This window comes from Acanthisitta chloris, unplaced genomic scaffold (genome assembly GCF_000695815.1).
Source record: "Acanthisitta chloris isolate BGI_N310 unplaced genomic scaffold, ASM69581v1 scaffold22612, whole genome shotgun sequence".
Classification (NCBI taxonomy): Eukaryota; Metazoa; Chordata; class Aves; order Passeriformes; family Acanthisittidae; genus Acanthisitta; species Acanthisitta chloris.
The window spans coordinates 11,997-23,523 of NW_008661448.1; the positions used below are offsets into that span (position 1 = coordinate 11,997).

General features: G+C 50.8%; 1 protein-coding gene across 1 annotated transcript in view; it reads right to left on the reverse strand.

The window, feature by feature from the left end:
- The window catches only part of TECTA (tectorin alpha), a 21,492-nt gene extending 10,651 nt beyond the window's left edge, over positions 1-10,841 (reverse strand). The window contains exons 1-7 of the mRNA XM_009070244.1: positions 10,784-10,841; positions 8,950-9,083; positions 7,486-7,773; positions 4,496-4,633; positions 3,845-4,010; positions 1,664-2,076; positions 875-1,445 (exon numbers count right to left, since the gene is read on the reverse strand). Of these exons, the coding sequence (XP_009068492.1) occupies positions 875-1,445; positions 1,664-2,076; positions 3,845-4,010; positions 4,496-4,633; positions 7,486-7,773; positions 8,950-9,083; positions 10,784-10,841 (1,768 nt within the window). The remainder of the gene's footprint in view (positions 1-874; positions 1,446-1,663; positions 2,077-3,844; positions 4,011-4,495; positions 4,634-7,485; positions 7,774-8,949; positions 9,084-10,783) is intronic.
- Between the last annotated feature and the right edge of the window lie 686 nt (positions 10,842-11,527).

The window sequence follows — 11,527 nt, forward strand, 5'->3', positions numbered from 1 at the left end:
GTTGCCTGGGAGAAGAGACCAACCCCCACCTGACTCCAACCTCCTGTCAGGGAGTTGCAGAGGGTGAGAAGGTCTCCCCTGAGCCTCCTCTTCTCCAGGCTGAACACCCCCAGCTCCCTCAGCCTCTCCTCATAATGGCATGGTTTGGGGCCAATTAGCCCTTTTCCATTGACCCACAGCAGAGACAATGCAGAGTGGCCCATGAGCCCTACTTGATGGCAGGATTGGCCTCTCCTTTTTCCTCCCAGTTGTCCCTGTCCATTCCTCTCATGCAACAGGAGGATGGTTCATTGCCCCAGAGCCATCAAGCCACTAACACCTATTTAATGCCACAAATGAAGAGCGTGGGCCAAGAAGTGTGCCACTGGCCAGTCCTTGTCCCTGTCCGGCCTCCAACTCTCACCACAGCAGCCAACCATCTGCAGAGCAATGTGGAGCTCCCACCTCATGTCTGACTCATGCCATCCTTTCGTCGGAGCAAGAGTCTGATGTCATGGGGAGGAGGAGGGACTGAGCTCTCTCCTGCCTCCCTCCACCTCAGGCAACTCCCTCCCTTGGATTTCTTTCCCCTCATCTCATGCACTGCTGGGCACACAGTAAAAGCCCTGAAATTGCTCCCCTGCTCCTTCAGGCATTGGAATAGGTTGCCCAGGGAGGTGGTGGAGTCACCATCCCTAGAAATGTTTTAGAGGTGGTGCTGGAATATATGGTTTAGGGGTTACAGCAGTCACAGGTTAACGGTTGGCCTTGCTAACCTTTAAGATTACCATGGGAGATGACCTTGACAAAGATAACCTTTAAGATTACCATGGGAGATGATCATAGAATCATCTTCCAGCGTTGGTGATTGTACAGTTCAGAAGGGAACACTTACCACATCCCGTCTGGGTCCGCCACTCTCCCACCGAGATGCCCAGGGCCTGGCACACCGCGGCGTACGCCTGGATGGCCTGGCAGAGTCCAGTGCCGTTGTCCCACGCGCTGCAGAGGTCGTAGACACAGCTGTGGACGAAGGCAGTGGGGTCCACCACAGCACCACACTCCCACAGAGGCCCACCAGTCTTGTTGATGAACCCACAGTACTCAGAGGTGAAGTAGAGAGACTCGGTGGCGGCGTCGCAGAGGCTGCAGTTTTCCAAGCAGCCGGTGGAGCATCTCCTCTCAGGATGTGGCACTTGCCAGCTCTCACCCAGCTCTGGCACAGTCATGGCCAACCTCCCATCCGAGCGCAGGATATCATCCTCGGGGTCCTTGTTGTAGTTTCCACACAGCCCACACGTGGCGTTGATGTACGAGCCCGGAACGGAGACGGAGGCATAGTGTTGTCCATCATAGGTCACCATCAGGCCAAAGTCAGTTTCCAGCGCGGTGGACAAGCCGCTTTGGTAGACTTTGACTGCACCCAGATCCAGAGAGATGGGCAGGGACACCACCAGGTCATCCACCTGTGGGAGCAACACCAGACAACTGAGCCAGCGCATGAAAGAGCAGAGACCTCGTTTTTCACCGAGCATTTTCCACCGAGCCTGTCACCCATGCACATTCCCAAACACACACGAGGCCCAGAAGTACCATCCCATGCTCTCCAAGCTAATATCACTGTCTTGCTGCTGCCTCAGAGGAGCTGACCCAGCAAGTTCTCCCCTTTCAGCAGAGCTCTTACCTTTGCCTTCCCATAGCTGCCCTTGGGGAGAACAATCTTGTGCGAGTAGACCTCCACAAAAATATCCCTCAGCCAGGAGACGGAGGAGCCGCCTCGGTTCTCATTCTTGGCCTCCACGTTGAAGTAGGGCAGCTGGGAGCCTGGCCAGCACTGCCTGGCGAGGAGGTAGGAGCAGGAACCCTGGAAGTGAAAGAGGAAGCCGTCGAAGGTGTGGTAATGAGGATCTCCAAACACCACGCAGGTGCTGCTCTCCACCGGCACGCACTGGAAGAACTTGGTCTTCGGCTCACACGCTTCAAAGGGGCCACAAGCCATCTCCTGGCAGAGGATCTCATTGTTGAAGTCCAGGCAGCGACATTTGGTGGTGCAGTTGACGTTGTCCCAAAAGATCTCCCCTTGACGGAGAAACTGTCCTAGAAAGACAGGAAGGGGAAAACTCAGGCTACATCACTTCTCTCAACAGAGGAACACACTCTAAGTGCACCATGTTAGTCCTCAGAAGAGCCTCCTGGCCCTGTGATCAAAACCACCACCAATGTGTCTTGCTGCTGGGCTTCTTGGCTGCTTTCTTTGTGCATAGACCCAGCAAGGGCCACTCAGCAAAGCACTGTGATCCAGAGCTTCATTTTCACTGTCCTACCCATGCCACAAGTCCATGGAATGCTGCAAGCACTGTCCCAAACCCTGGATCAGTGCTGTAACACACAGGCTGGCAAACCTGAAGGCTGTTCCATACATTGTGGACACTCACCACTCTCATTCTGCTTCAGCACTGCAGGACACAAGAGCCATTTGTGCTATCTTCCCAAAGGGAAAGTCCACTGATGCATTTTGGAGGTCATTTCCAGCACTGTTGCTGCACTTGTGCTGTCCTTTAGCATTTTGCACCTCCATCATTCCCCTGTTCATATAACTTAGCTGGTCAAAAAGCGACTCTGCAGCCCAGGAGTAATTTACTCCCATTCAGAAAGAGCTTGTAGTAGTTATGAAATCAAAGAGCTGTTGATAAATGACTTCCACACCACACACCAACCACAACGGGAGCGATGAGTGATCAGCCCCAGACTGAGCAGACGTGTTACACTGTGGCACTATTAAAGGGAGGCAGGTTTGCCTGGTGAGAGACATCAGAGGGAGAGAGAAGAGACAGAACAAGGGTGGCAAGTAGCAGTGAGAGCTCCTCTCTCCTCCATCTGGCCATTTTTCACACTTCTGAGGCATGTGGCTTCTGCCATGCACTGCCTGGATTCACCTCTCCTAAACTTTTTGTTCTCTTCTCTGCCTCCTCCTCCAGTAAAACAAACCTATTTTCCTCTTACCTACAACAAAACCCATCTCCTCTTAGCACATATCAACCATCCTGCATGGGGAATTTGGGCAAAGAAGAGTCATTAGGCACCAGCATCTCTTATCATAGGTGGCAATCAGTCATCCACCATGAAGTTTAAATCCAGTGGCATGATCTACCCACACTCCCCTTGTCACCTGCAAAACTGAGACTGGCTTACACCTCCTTGCCAAAGCCCAGCTTTTCTTCCTGGGATTGGCAGCTGAGGAGCAGTTGGGCATGAAAACTCTGCTGGGGCTGCAAGAGCCTTGGAGTCTGGTTGACCTTCTTCAGTACAGTCCCAAACCAGGGCATAAAGAAGTCAGATACCTCCAGTGTCTGTCAGCAGGTGACAATCCCCTCTTGCTAGAAAGATTCCTGGAGCACTGTGGATGCTCCTGACAGTTTTATTTGTCAAGAGGTAATGCAATAATCTCTCTGCAGCAGAGTCCCTGTGTGCATTGATTGATCCCTTTACAGCTCCATGCTGTCACAGCCACTGCAGCTAGTGCAGGGACATGTTATTTGTCCTGCCTGGAAAACCTCTTATTCCTCTTACATAAACAAGCAAAATGGGGCCACACCATCAGCTTTCCTACCCTGAAGGCAAGAGGAGATTGCTGTCCCCAGGTCTTTCTCCTTGCCACCAATTATCCCCGAAATTCAGGCGCAGCAACTCGGAGATGTGCAGGGACTGAACCCACTCTGATATTTCTGTCCCCACAGCTGCAGCTCGAGGGGATGCCTTGGCATAAACACAGACCATGCAGCAGCTCAGAGTCTCCATCAGCACCCCAACAGCCTCAGCACTGTGTGCCAGAATGTGGAAACAAGCGGTGCTGTTTCCCCCTTACCTCTCAGGCTGCAGCCATTGGCAGGATCTATTTCTTTGCCATCTATTTTGAAAGCCCAGCGCCCAGGGAGGTTAACATTGGTTGTTTCTTCAATATTGACTATGTCTGGGGTCCTGGAGCCTGGCATGCTGAAGTAGTTGGTGAGATTTCCACCATTGAATCCAGCCTAAACCAGAGAGAGAGCAAATTCCATCACCCATCTTGGCTATGGGAAAGTGATGCTGCAATTCCTCACTTTTCTGTCCCCTCCTGAGAATATCTTCTTTAATTTTAATGTCTCTTTTCAGAGATTTCAGTTTTCAAGCAGTTTGGATGTGAGTGAAAAGCTAAAGAGGCACTACAAGCAGTGTGGATCTATCTTTACAGATTTATGTACATACAGATAAATCTAAGGGTGTTTGGTATGGAGTGGCCAAGATAAAGTGAGGAAGCAACAGAGGGAAACTCCCCTTATGCAGGAACCTTCTCCCCTTGGACAAATGGACTGGCTGTGGCACAACTAACACCAAATTCTGGAGTGCTCATCCCACTGTGCCCAGCTGTGGGATACAAGGCCAGTGCTAGGGATGCTGAGTGAGCTTGGACGTGCTGGGAAAGGTATAGTCATCCAAGAGCTCAACAGAGATGGAGATATGGGAGCAGGAGACTCACCTGGGCCATCACCCCACCGAGACCAGTTAGGGGATCTCCTCCACTGGCTGTCCCTGTGGTCCAGTTGATTTCATGGTAATTAAATAAGGCAAAAGATGACACTCCATCTGTGATCAGGACAGCCTGGAAAGTGTTCACCTGTGGAAAACCACGAGCACATTCACAAGGTGGTACTGCTGTACTCATGATGTTTGCCTGTATTTCTTCCCCCAGTGCATGTCTCTGGGCTGGGTGAGATGCAGGAGCAGAAGCTGAGTTAGACTCAAAATATGCTCGTGCTTGCTGCCACATCTCCCACCCTTGCCTGGGAGAACACAACCATCTCCACTCCAAGGGAACACCAATAGATGGCAGCATGAGAATAAGCTCAGAGGGAAGGAGCAATGGGCAGGATTTGGGTGGTTACGATCTGTGACTTCCATCACCCTCTCTTAGCTTTATTCCTCTCTCTGCATTCCCTCTCCTGGTTCCCTTCCACATTCATATCCCACAATACTGCTAAGCGTGGATTACATCCAACTCAGCCATGTATATCAAGCACTTTGCTTGGCTGCCAAACCCTCTCACTACCTGCTAAATCTGTTGCTCATGTTCTTCCTTTCCCTTGAAATGACTTTGCATTTCCAGCCCCCCCAAACTCCAGCCAGGTTCCAGGTGGGAAGGGCACTCTTTGCCAGCTGGTGGCATAATCCCCATCTTCCCTTTTATGGCTGTGCAGAAAGACAGAAGAAACCTCTTCCTTTGATATAGCCCCTCTATCCATGCAGATCCAGCAGCACAAGACGTCACTGGGAGCAAAGTCAACCACTTCTTTCAGCTTTCTGCATTTTCCTGCCCTTCCCATCCCTGCCCAGCCTAGACCACTGTGCTGGGACTGCACAAAGCTGCCCCTCCTTTAGTTAATCCCTTGCATGCCACAGGGATGTCACTTCCAAGGCACTTAGGCTCCTGCCATGAGAAATGTGGAGCAGGGAGGAGCTGTCAGGAGAATGAGAGGTGTGGGCAGAACTGCCTCAGAGCAGCTGCAAATGGCACAGTTCACACCAGGGCAAGCAGGGAGATAGCAGAGAGCCACCACTTCCACTCCTGCCTCCTCCTCCTTTCCCTGGGGTTCTGCCTCATACTTCTGGTTTCCTCTTCACCACCTCAGCACACTTGATCACCTTTGCAAAGCCTTTGCCTTGCTGTGAGATCACTAACACACAAAGACAATATCCCTTGGAGAGTGCAACAACAGCTATTTGATGGAGCAACAACCTCCTTTCTGCCCAAAGTGCCTCTTGGATGGTGAAATGCTTGGCACTTCCAACCACTGGAGAAGAGAAGGTTGTGTGGAGCCCTCAGAGCACCTTCCAGTACCTGAAGGGGCTCCAGGGAAGCTGCAGAGGGATTCTGTGTTAGGAACTGCAGGGACAGGAAAAGGGGGAATGGATTCAAATTGAAGGAGGGGAAATTTAGATTAGGTCTTAGGCAGAAGTTTTCCCTGTGAGGATGGTGAGACACTGGCCCAGGTTGCCCAGGGAGGCTGTGGCTGCCCCAACCCTGGCAGTGTTCATTCCAGGTTGGATGAGCCTTGAGCAACCTGCTCTGGTGGGAGGTGTCCCTGCCCAGGGCAGGGGGGTGGGGCTGGATGATCTCTAAGCTCCATTCCAACCCCTAAAATTCTATGATTCTATGACTTCCATCAACCCCAAACATTTCCCTCTCTGGTGCCACCCTCACTGTCTAACCAGTCCCTCAGACACTGAACCCTCCAAGGTGCTCAGGTGACACCAGAAGGCAACAACTGCAGTGTCCCCAGGGCCCAGATTTTTTTCTGCAGCTTTTCTGCATTGCGATGAATTCCCTGCTTAAGTTGCATCCTGCTGCTCCTCGTGCCAACCCCAAGCCCTGGCTGCTATTGAGCAGGAAAAGCTGCTCTGTAACAAAGTAAATTGCATTGTGTTGCAAATGTAATTCTTCAGGCAATACACGAACCTCTGTATTGCTTGCTGTCTGCAAATATATATATACGTGGGGTTGGTTTTTTTTTTTCCTGCAAGTGCTGCCAGGGCTGGCAAAAAAATATGCATTAAATCTCCAGCCTCTCTAACAAATGGAAAAGAGCTGAACTGTTTATCAGAGCCAAGTCCTCGAGACAGGAGCAGTCAGCTATTGGCACACAGTGCACAGGCTAATCCTGAACAACCCTTGCCCCAAACAACAGTCAGGATTTCTCACTCACTATGTCCAAGGCCAAGTTGCATGGGGATTGGAGCAACCTGGGCTAGTGGAAGGTGTCCCTGCCCATGGCAGGGGGTGGAATGAGATGAGCTGTAAGGTCCTTCCAACCCAAACCATTCTGGGACTCTATCTGCACTCCAAGCTTCAGCACAAGGCCCTACCAGTAGTAGACTGAAGATTCAGAAGAATCTGTGTTTGTATCTAGCAAAAAATCTGTGATCAAACCAAAATCTCCTAACTGGTGTCAGAGCCTTGTTTAAATACACTGCCTCCAAACACCAAGGAGGTGATGCTTTCCCTGCAGATCTGAGAGCAGGGAGTGAGGCTGCCACAGGAGAGAAGGAAAGGACCATGGTGCTCCTCTGCCCAAATGGGAACTGAGAAGTGGGAACAGAAAGTGACTCAATTTTACACACACAGGCCAGGACAGTGATATAAAAATACAGACAAACAGTCAACCATCAAATATACCTGTCAAGAATCATAGGATCATTGAGGTTGGATGAGACCTCTAAGATTATCAAGTCCAACCATTAACCCATCACTGCTCTAAACCCTAAACCAGATCCTCCAGTGTCAGACACCTCTTAAACACCTCCAGGGATGGTGACTCCACCACCTCCCTGGGCAATATCCCAATGCCTGAACACACTAACAGGGAAAACATTTCTCCTAACATCTACTCTGTCTCTCCTCAAGGCCATTCCCTCTGCTCCTCTCCTGCAGGCACAGCAGGAGCCACCAGAAGTCCCACGGGTCGCTCTTACCGGAGTCGTGCTGCTTCCCCCGTAGAAAGTGACCTCCTCCCAGGTGACAATGAAGATCCAGATGGCAGAGAAGGAGGCCATGTCCTTGAAGTGCTTACGGATGTCCTTGGAGGCTCTCCTGAGCAGCTCGGGGTCCGTGCTCTCGCGGTAGTAGATCTCCCCGCGGATGCCGTTGTGCACGTCCGCCCAGAACGGCGCCACGAAGGCTCTGCCATCCGTCAGGGGAAAGGCCTCTGGTGTGAACTGGCTCACGAGGGCATTGAAGGAGATCACACCGTTGTTGTTGACCTGCACACCACCAAAAGATCCATGTTGTTTGAGTATAACCTTTGCCAGGCAGAACAAAGCTGATGGTTTAGCAGAAACGTGAGGTGAGAGGATTGGGGTCTCTTGTGAGGCTCCACCTGGAGCACTGCACATAGTTCTGGTGTCCACAACATGAGAAGGACATGGAACTGTTGGAGCAAGGCCAGCGGAGGCCATGAAACTGATAAGAGCATTGGAGCAGCTCCCCTACAAGGACAGGCTGAGGGAGTTGGGGCTGTTCAGCCTGGAGAAGGTTGTGTGGAAACCTCAGAGCACCTTCCAGGATCTGAAGGGCTCCAGGGAAGCTGCAGAGGGACTCTGTGTTAGGAACTGCAGGGACAGGACAAGGGGCAATGTGGATAAACTGAATGAGGGAAATTTAGATTAGGCATTAGAAAGTATTTTGGTGGCCAAGGGCTGATGCAGGAAGCCCCAGAAGCAGGACAAATCCCCCAAAAGTCTGCAAAACAGGGATCTACAGGCCAGCACAGGAGCAGGAAGGCCTCATGGTGCCATCAGGTTTTTACCCAATCTTTGGAGAGCAGCTCTGCAGCACTGAGACACTTGTTTTTACAACACTGGTGGCTGCATGGCATGAGGGCTCCCAGGAAAAAGAATTACCTTTGGCTATGTCCTCTGTGACAGATCCTGGAGCTCCCCAAGAGCAGTGAGACACAGAGTGCCACCACAGCCTCTCCTAAGTCTGCTGGAGATGCTCCCCTAAACAAGTTACTTCTGCAGGGTGTGCAGAGCAAGTGGCCCTGCTGTCCTGGAATCTCCCAGCACACAAGGGTCTGAAATCCCCTCAGGTTTCCTCCTTTCCCCTTTTTTCCCCCTTGCAGGTCTCTCTGCATGTTCTTGTTTCTTGTCATGTAACAGGACTAATATCCCTTGTGTCAAGCCCTTAGCTTTGCTGCACCATTTAATCACCTGCAAAGCAAATTTATTGCCTTTTATATTCCTTTCCCGTGAACATTATCCCATTAAATATACCTTTGACTTTCTTAATCATAAAACCTATCACTTCATGAAGTCTAAGAACTTGTCAAGTAGCTGCTAATAAATCTTCCAATTTCTGATGACAGGGAGAGTGTGTTTAAAATGCAGCCAACTAATGGCAAGGAGAAGATTCAAGGGAAGGTCTATTTCTCCACTTACATAAATGCTTCTGTATGGGGCTCCAAAAAAGATGAAGGGGACAGAGATCCTGATTTCAGGAGAGCTTCCATCATCAACTTTGGGTGTCTTTGTGTCATTCTGCCAGAATGGATACAGACGTGCCATGGTGTGAGCTGGAAGGAGAGGAAGAAGAGAGTCCTTAGGGCAAGCTCAGGACTTTTAGAGATTCCATAGGAAAACAGCTCCAAAACTCAGCACTGCCAACAGCCAAAGGATGTTTCAAGCCAGGGCAGAGGTGCTGGCTCTGGAACTGGCTCTGGGACAGGGTCATGAGGAGAAGCATCATCCAGATCAGTGACAAAGTTAGGGCAACAGCAAACCCAAGATGTGTGTCAGCTCACAGCTACACATTTTGCCTTCCATGTGGCTCTCATCAAGTCCTAACACCTATGTCTTGCTTCAGTTGGGACAAAAATGACAACAGGTCCATGCCCCCCTACTCCAGGATGGGTAAGACTTGCTGTTGAAGACAGTGAGGTGCTCAGGGGAGCAAACAGGACCAATATCAGCCCCCAGAGCCACACTCCTGGCAGATTCCACCTTGCAGAACCCTCCCAGGTACCACCAACAGACCCCCCAGGGCTCCTGGTGCAGGTTACAGCCTGAAGTGTCACAGCTGCTCCATCATTTCCCAACAAAACTAAGTTTCCTGCTAAAAGGCACTGCCACTGAACCTAATTTTCTCTCCTAAAAATCCTTCAGAAGTTGGTTTGGACATATTTCCATACAAGCCTCCAGCCTAAAATCCATCAGCTTGAGGCACCACTGGCCCCAGGGAACACATCCTTTCCTGCCCCAGCCCTGACAGATCTCTGCTGTCATTTCATGTCCTGTTTCTCCAGTTAGCTACTGCTGTGGCTCCTCACAGAGCAAACGAACATTTTGCTGGGTTTTCCTCCCTTTTCTCCCCTCTTTGAGGCAGAAAACCTGTGCCCTGTCCTCACAACATTCAATCTTGGCTGACATGAGCCCATGAGCTCTGAACAATCCCAGCTCTGTTTGCCTGGATTCAGGACATGCTTTTATTTCCTGGGCATGGCCCTGAGCTGTTCAGGGGCCTCCAGCCAAGAAAAACTTGCTCTGTGCTCCTGTTATGGACACAGGAGGGTGATGCCCAACCCAGGGGATACTCTGGCCCTGCTACCCTGAGGATGCTCCATGCTGGAAACTGCCTGGGAGTAAAGAGAGTCACTGACTGAGCCTTCACAGGCTCAACTGCTCCAAGTTTCTTTGGGGAAAGGGAGACAAGACCTGGCCTAACCCACTGGGACCCTGATTTCCTAAGACATATGTGTGGCCTGAGTGCCTGGTGGACATAAAGGGAGATGGAATGTGGCAATGTTTGAGCCACAAACCTGTTCCCACAGACATATCCAAAGGGCCACAGCACAATTCCTGCCTGCCAGGTAGTAAAGTAAGTCATTTCACAGCTGTTACACCCCTGACAAGTTATTGCAGCTGAAGCACAGCGACAAGACATGGATTTTACTTCTTCTTTCAACAGGAAACTCAGCAAACACTCCTCAATTCTTTTCTACTAGAGCCATACTACCACACCTGCTCCCCAGAAATCTTTCAGACTCCTATTTTGTAGCACACAACTCTGGGATGTGCACACAGAGCTATACAAATGATACACACAAGCATCCCTTAAAATCTGCAGTCCCTCCACATGGGAACCACTCAGTGCACCCTGATTCTTATCCTTGCTCCAGCCAAGGGGCTGGGTGTGTTTTCCAAGCCCTTTGGAGTCTCTAGGCACAGCACAGCTGGGGAATTTTGGTCTCCCAGCACCCAAGCAGGATATACTCACCTCTCTGCCGAGCTGTTAGCACCAAAAGGGCCACCCAGGCTCCCAGAAACTTGTTCATCCTGCAGGAAGGAAAGAACCCCAGAAATGCATCACATCAGTAGGAAAACATCCTTGAGGATCCCCTGGGTGAGATGCCAAGCACTGGTGCTTCCCACAGCTGCCCAACTGCTGCTAACACAGGGATGTTTCGGAGGTCTCTCACCTGCCACACAGACCTGGAATGTCAGTGCCATGAAGTGCTGTGATGGGAATTCCCTGGAGATGACATGGCCAAAGGAAGCCCTGAACCACAGGGAAGAGTTGCTGCTAGTTTCACATGGTGTTTGGAAGGTGTGAATAGCCCTGGCTCTCTCTGGGCTCTTCATTCTCCTTAGGGTTCAAAAGCAATTCCTCCCTGATGCATTTAGTGCAGGGATGGATGCTCCTGCCTGATTCCAAGGGGAGCAGCTCTGCACTGCTCTGAATGGGAGATCTGTGGTGTGCTCTCATGGTCGAGGGGCTTCAGCCACCACAACCATCACTTACTGGTTTGGATGAGCATGGAAGAAGCACAAACATTTACACAGCTGGGCAACTCCTTGCTGTACAGCAATCAATGGGAGAGAGAGAGCTGGGAAAATGAAAGGGAAATCCTGTGCCAGCTTTAATTCCTTCTGTGCCTAATGCAATTTGTTACTCATTATTAATCCAATAGAAAATATTGCTGGAACACCTGCTTTGATTTCTTCACCCTGTTCGTTACAC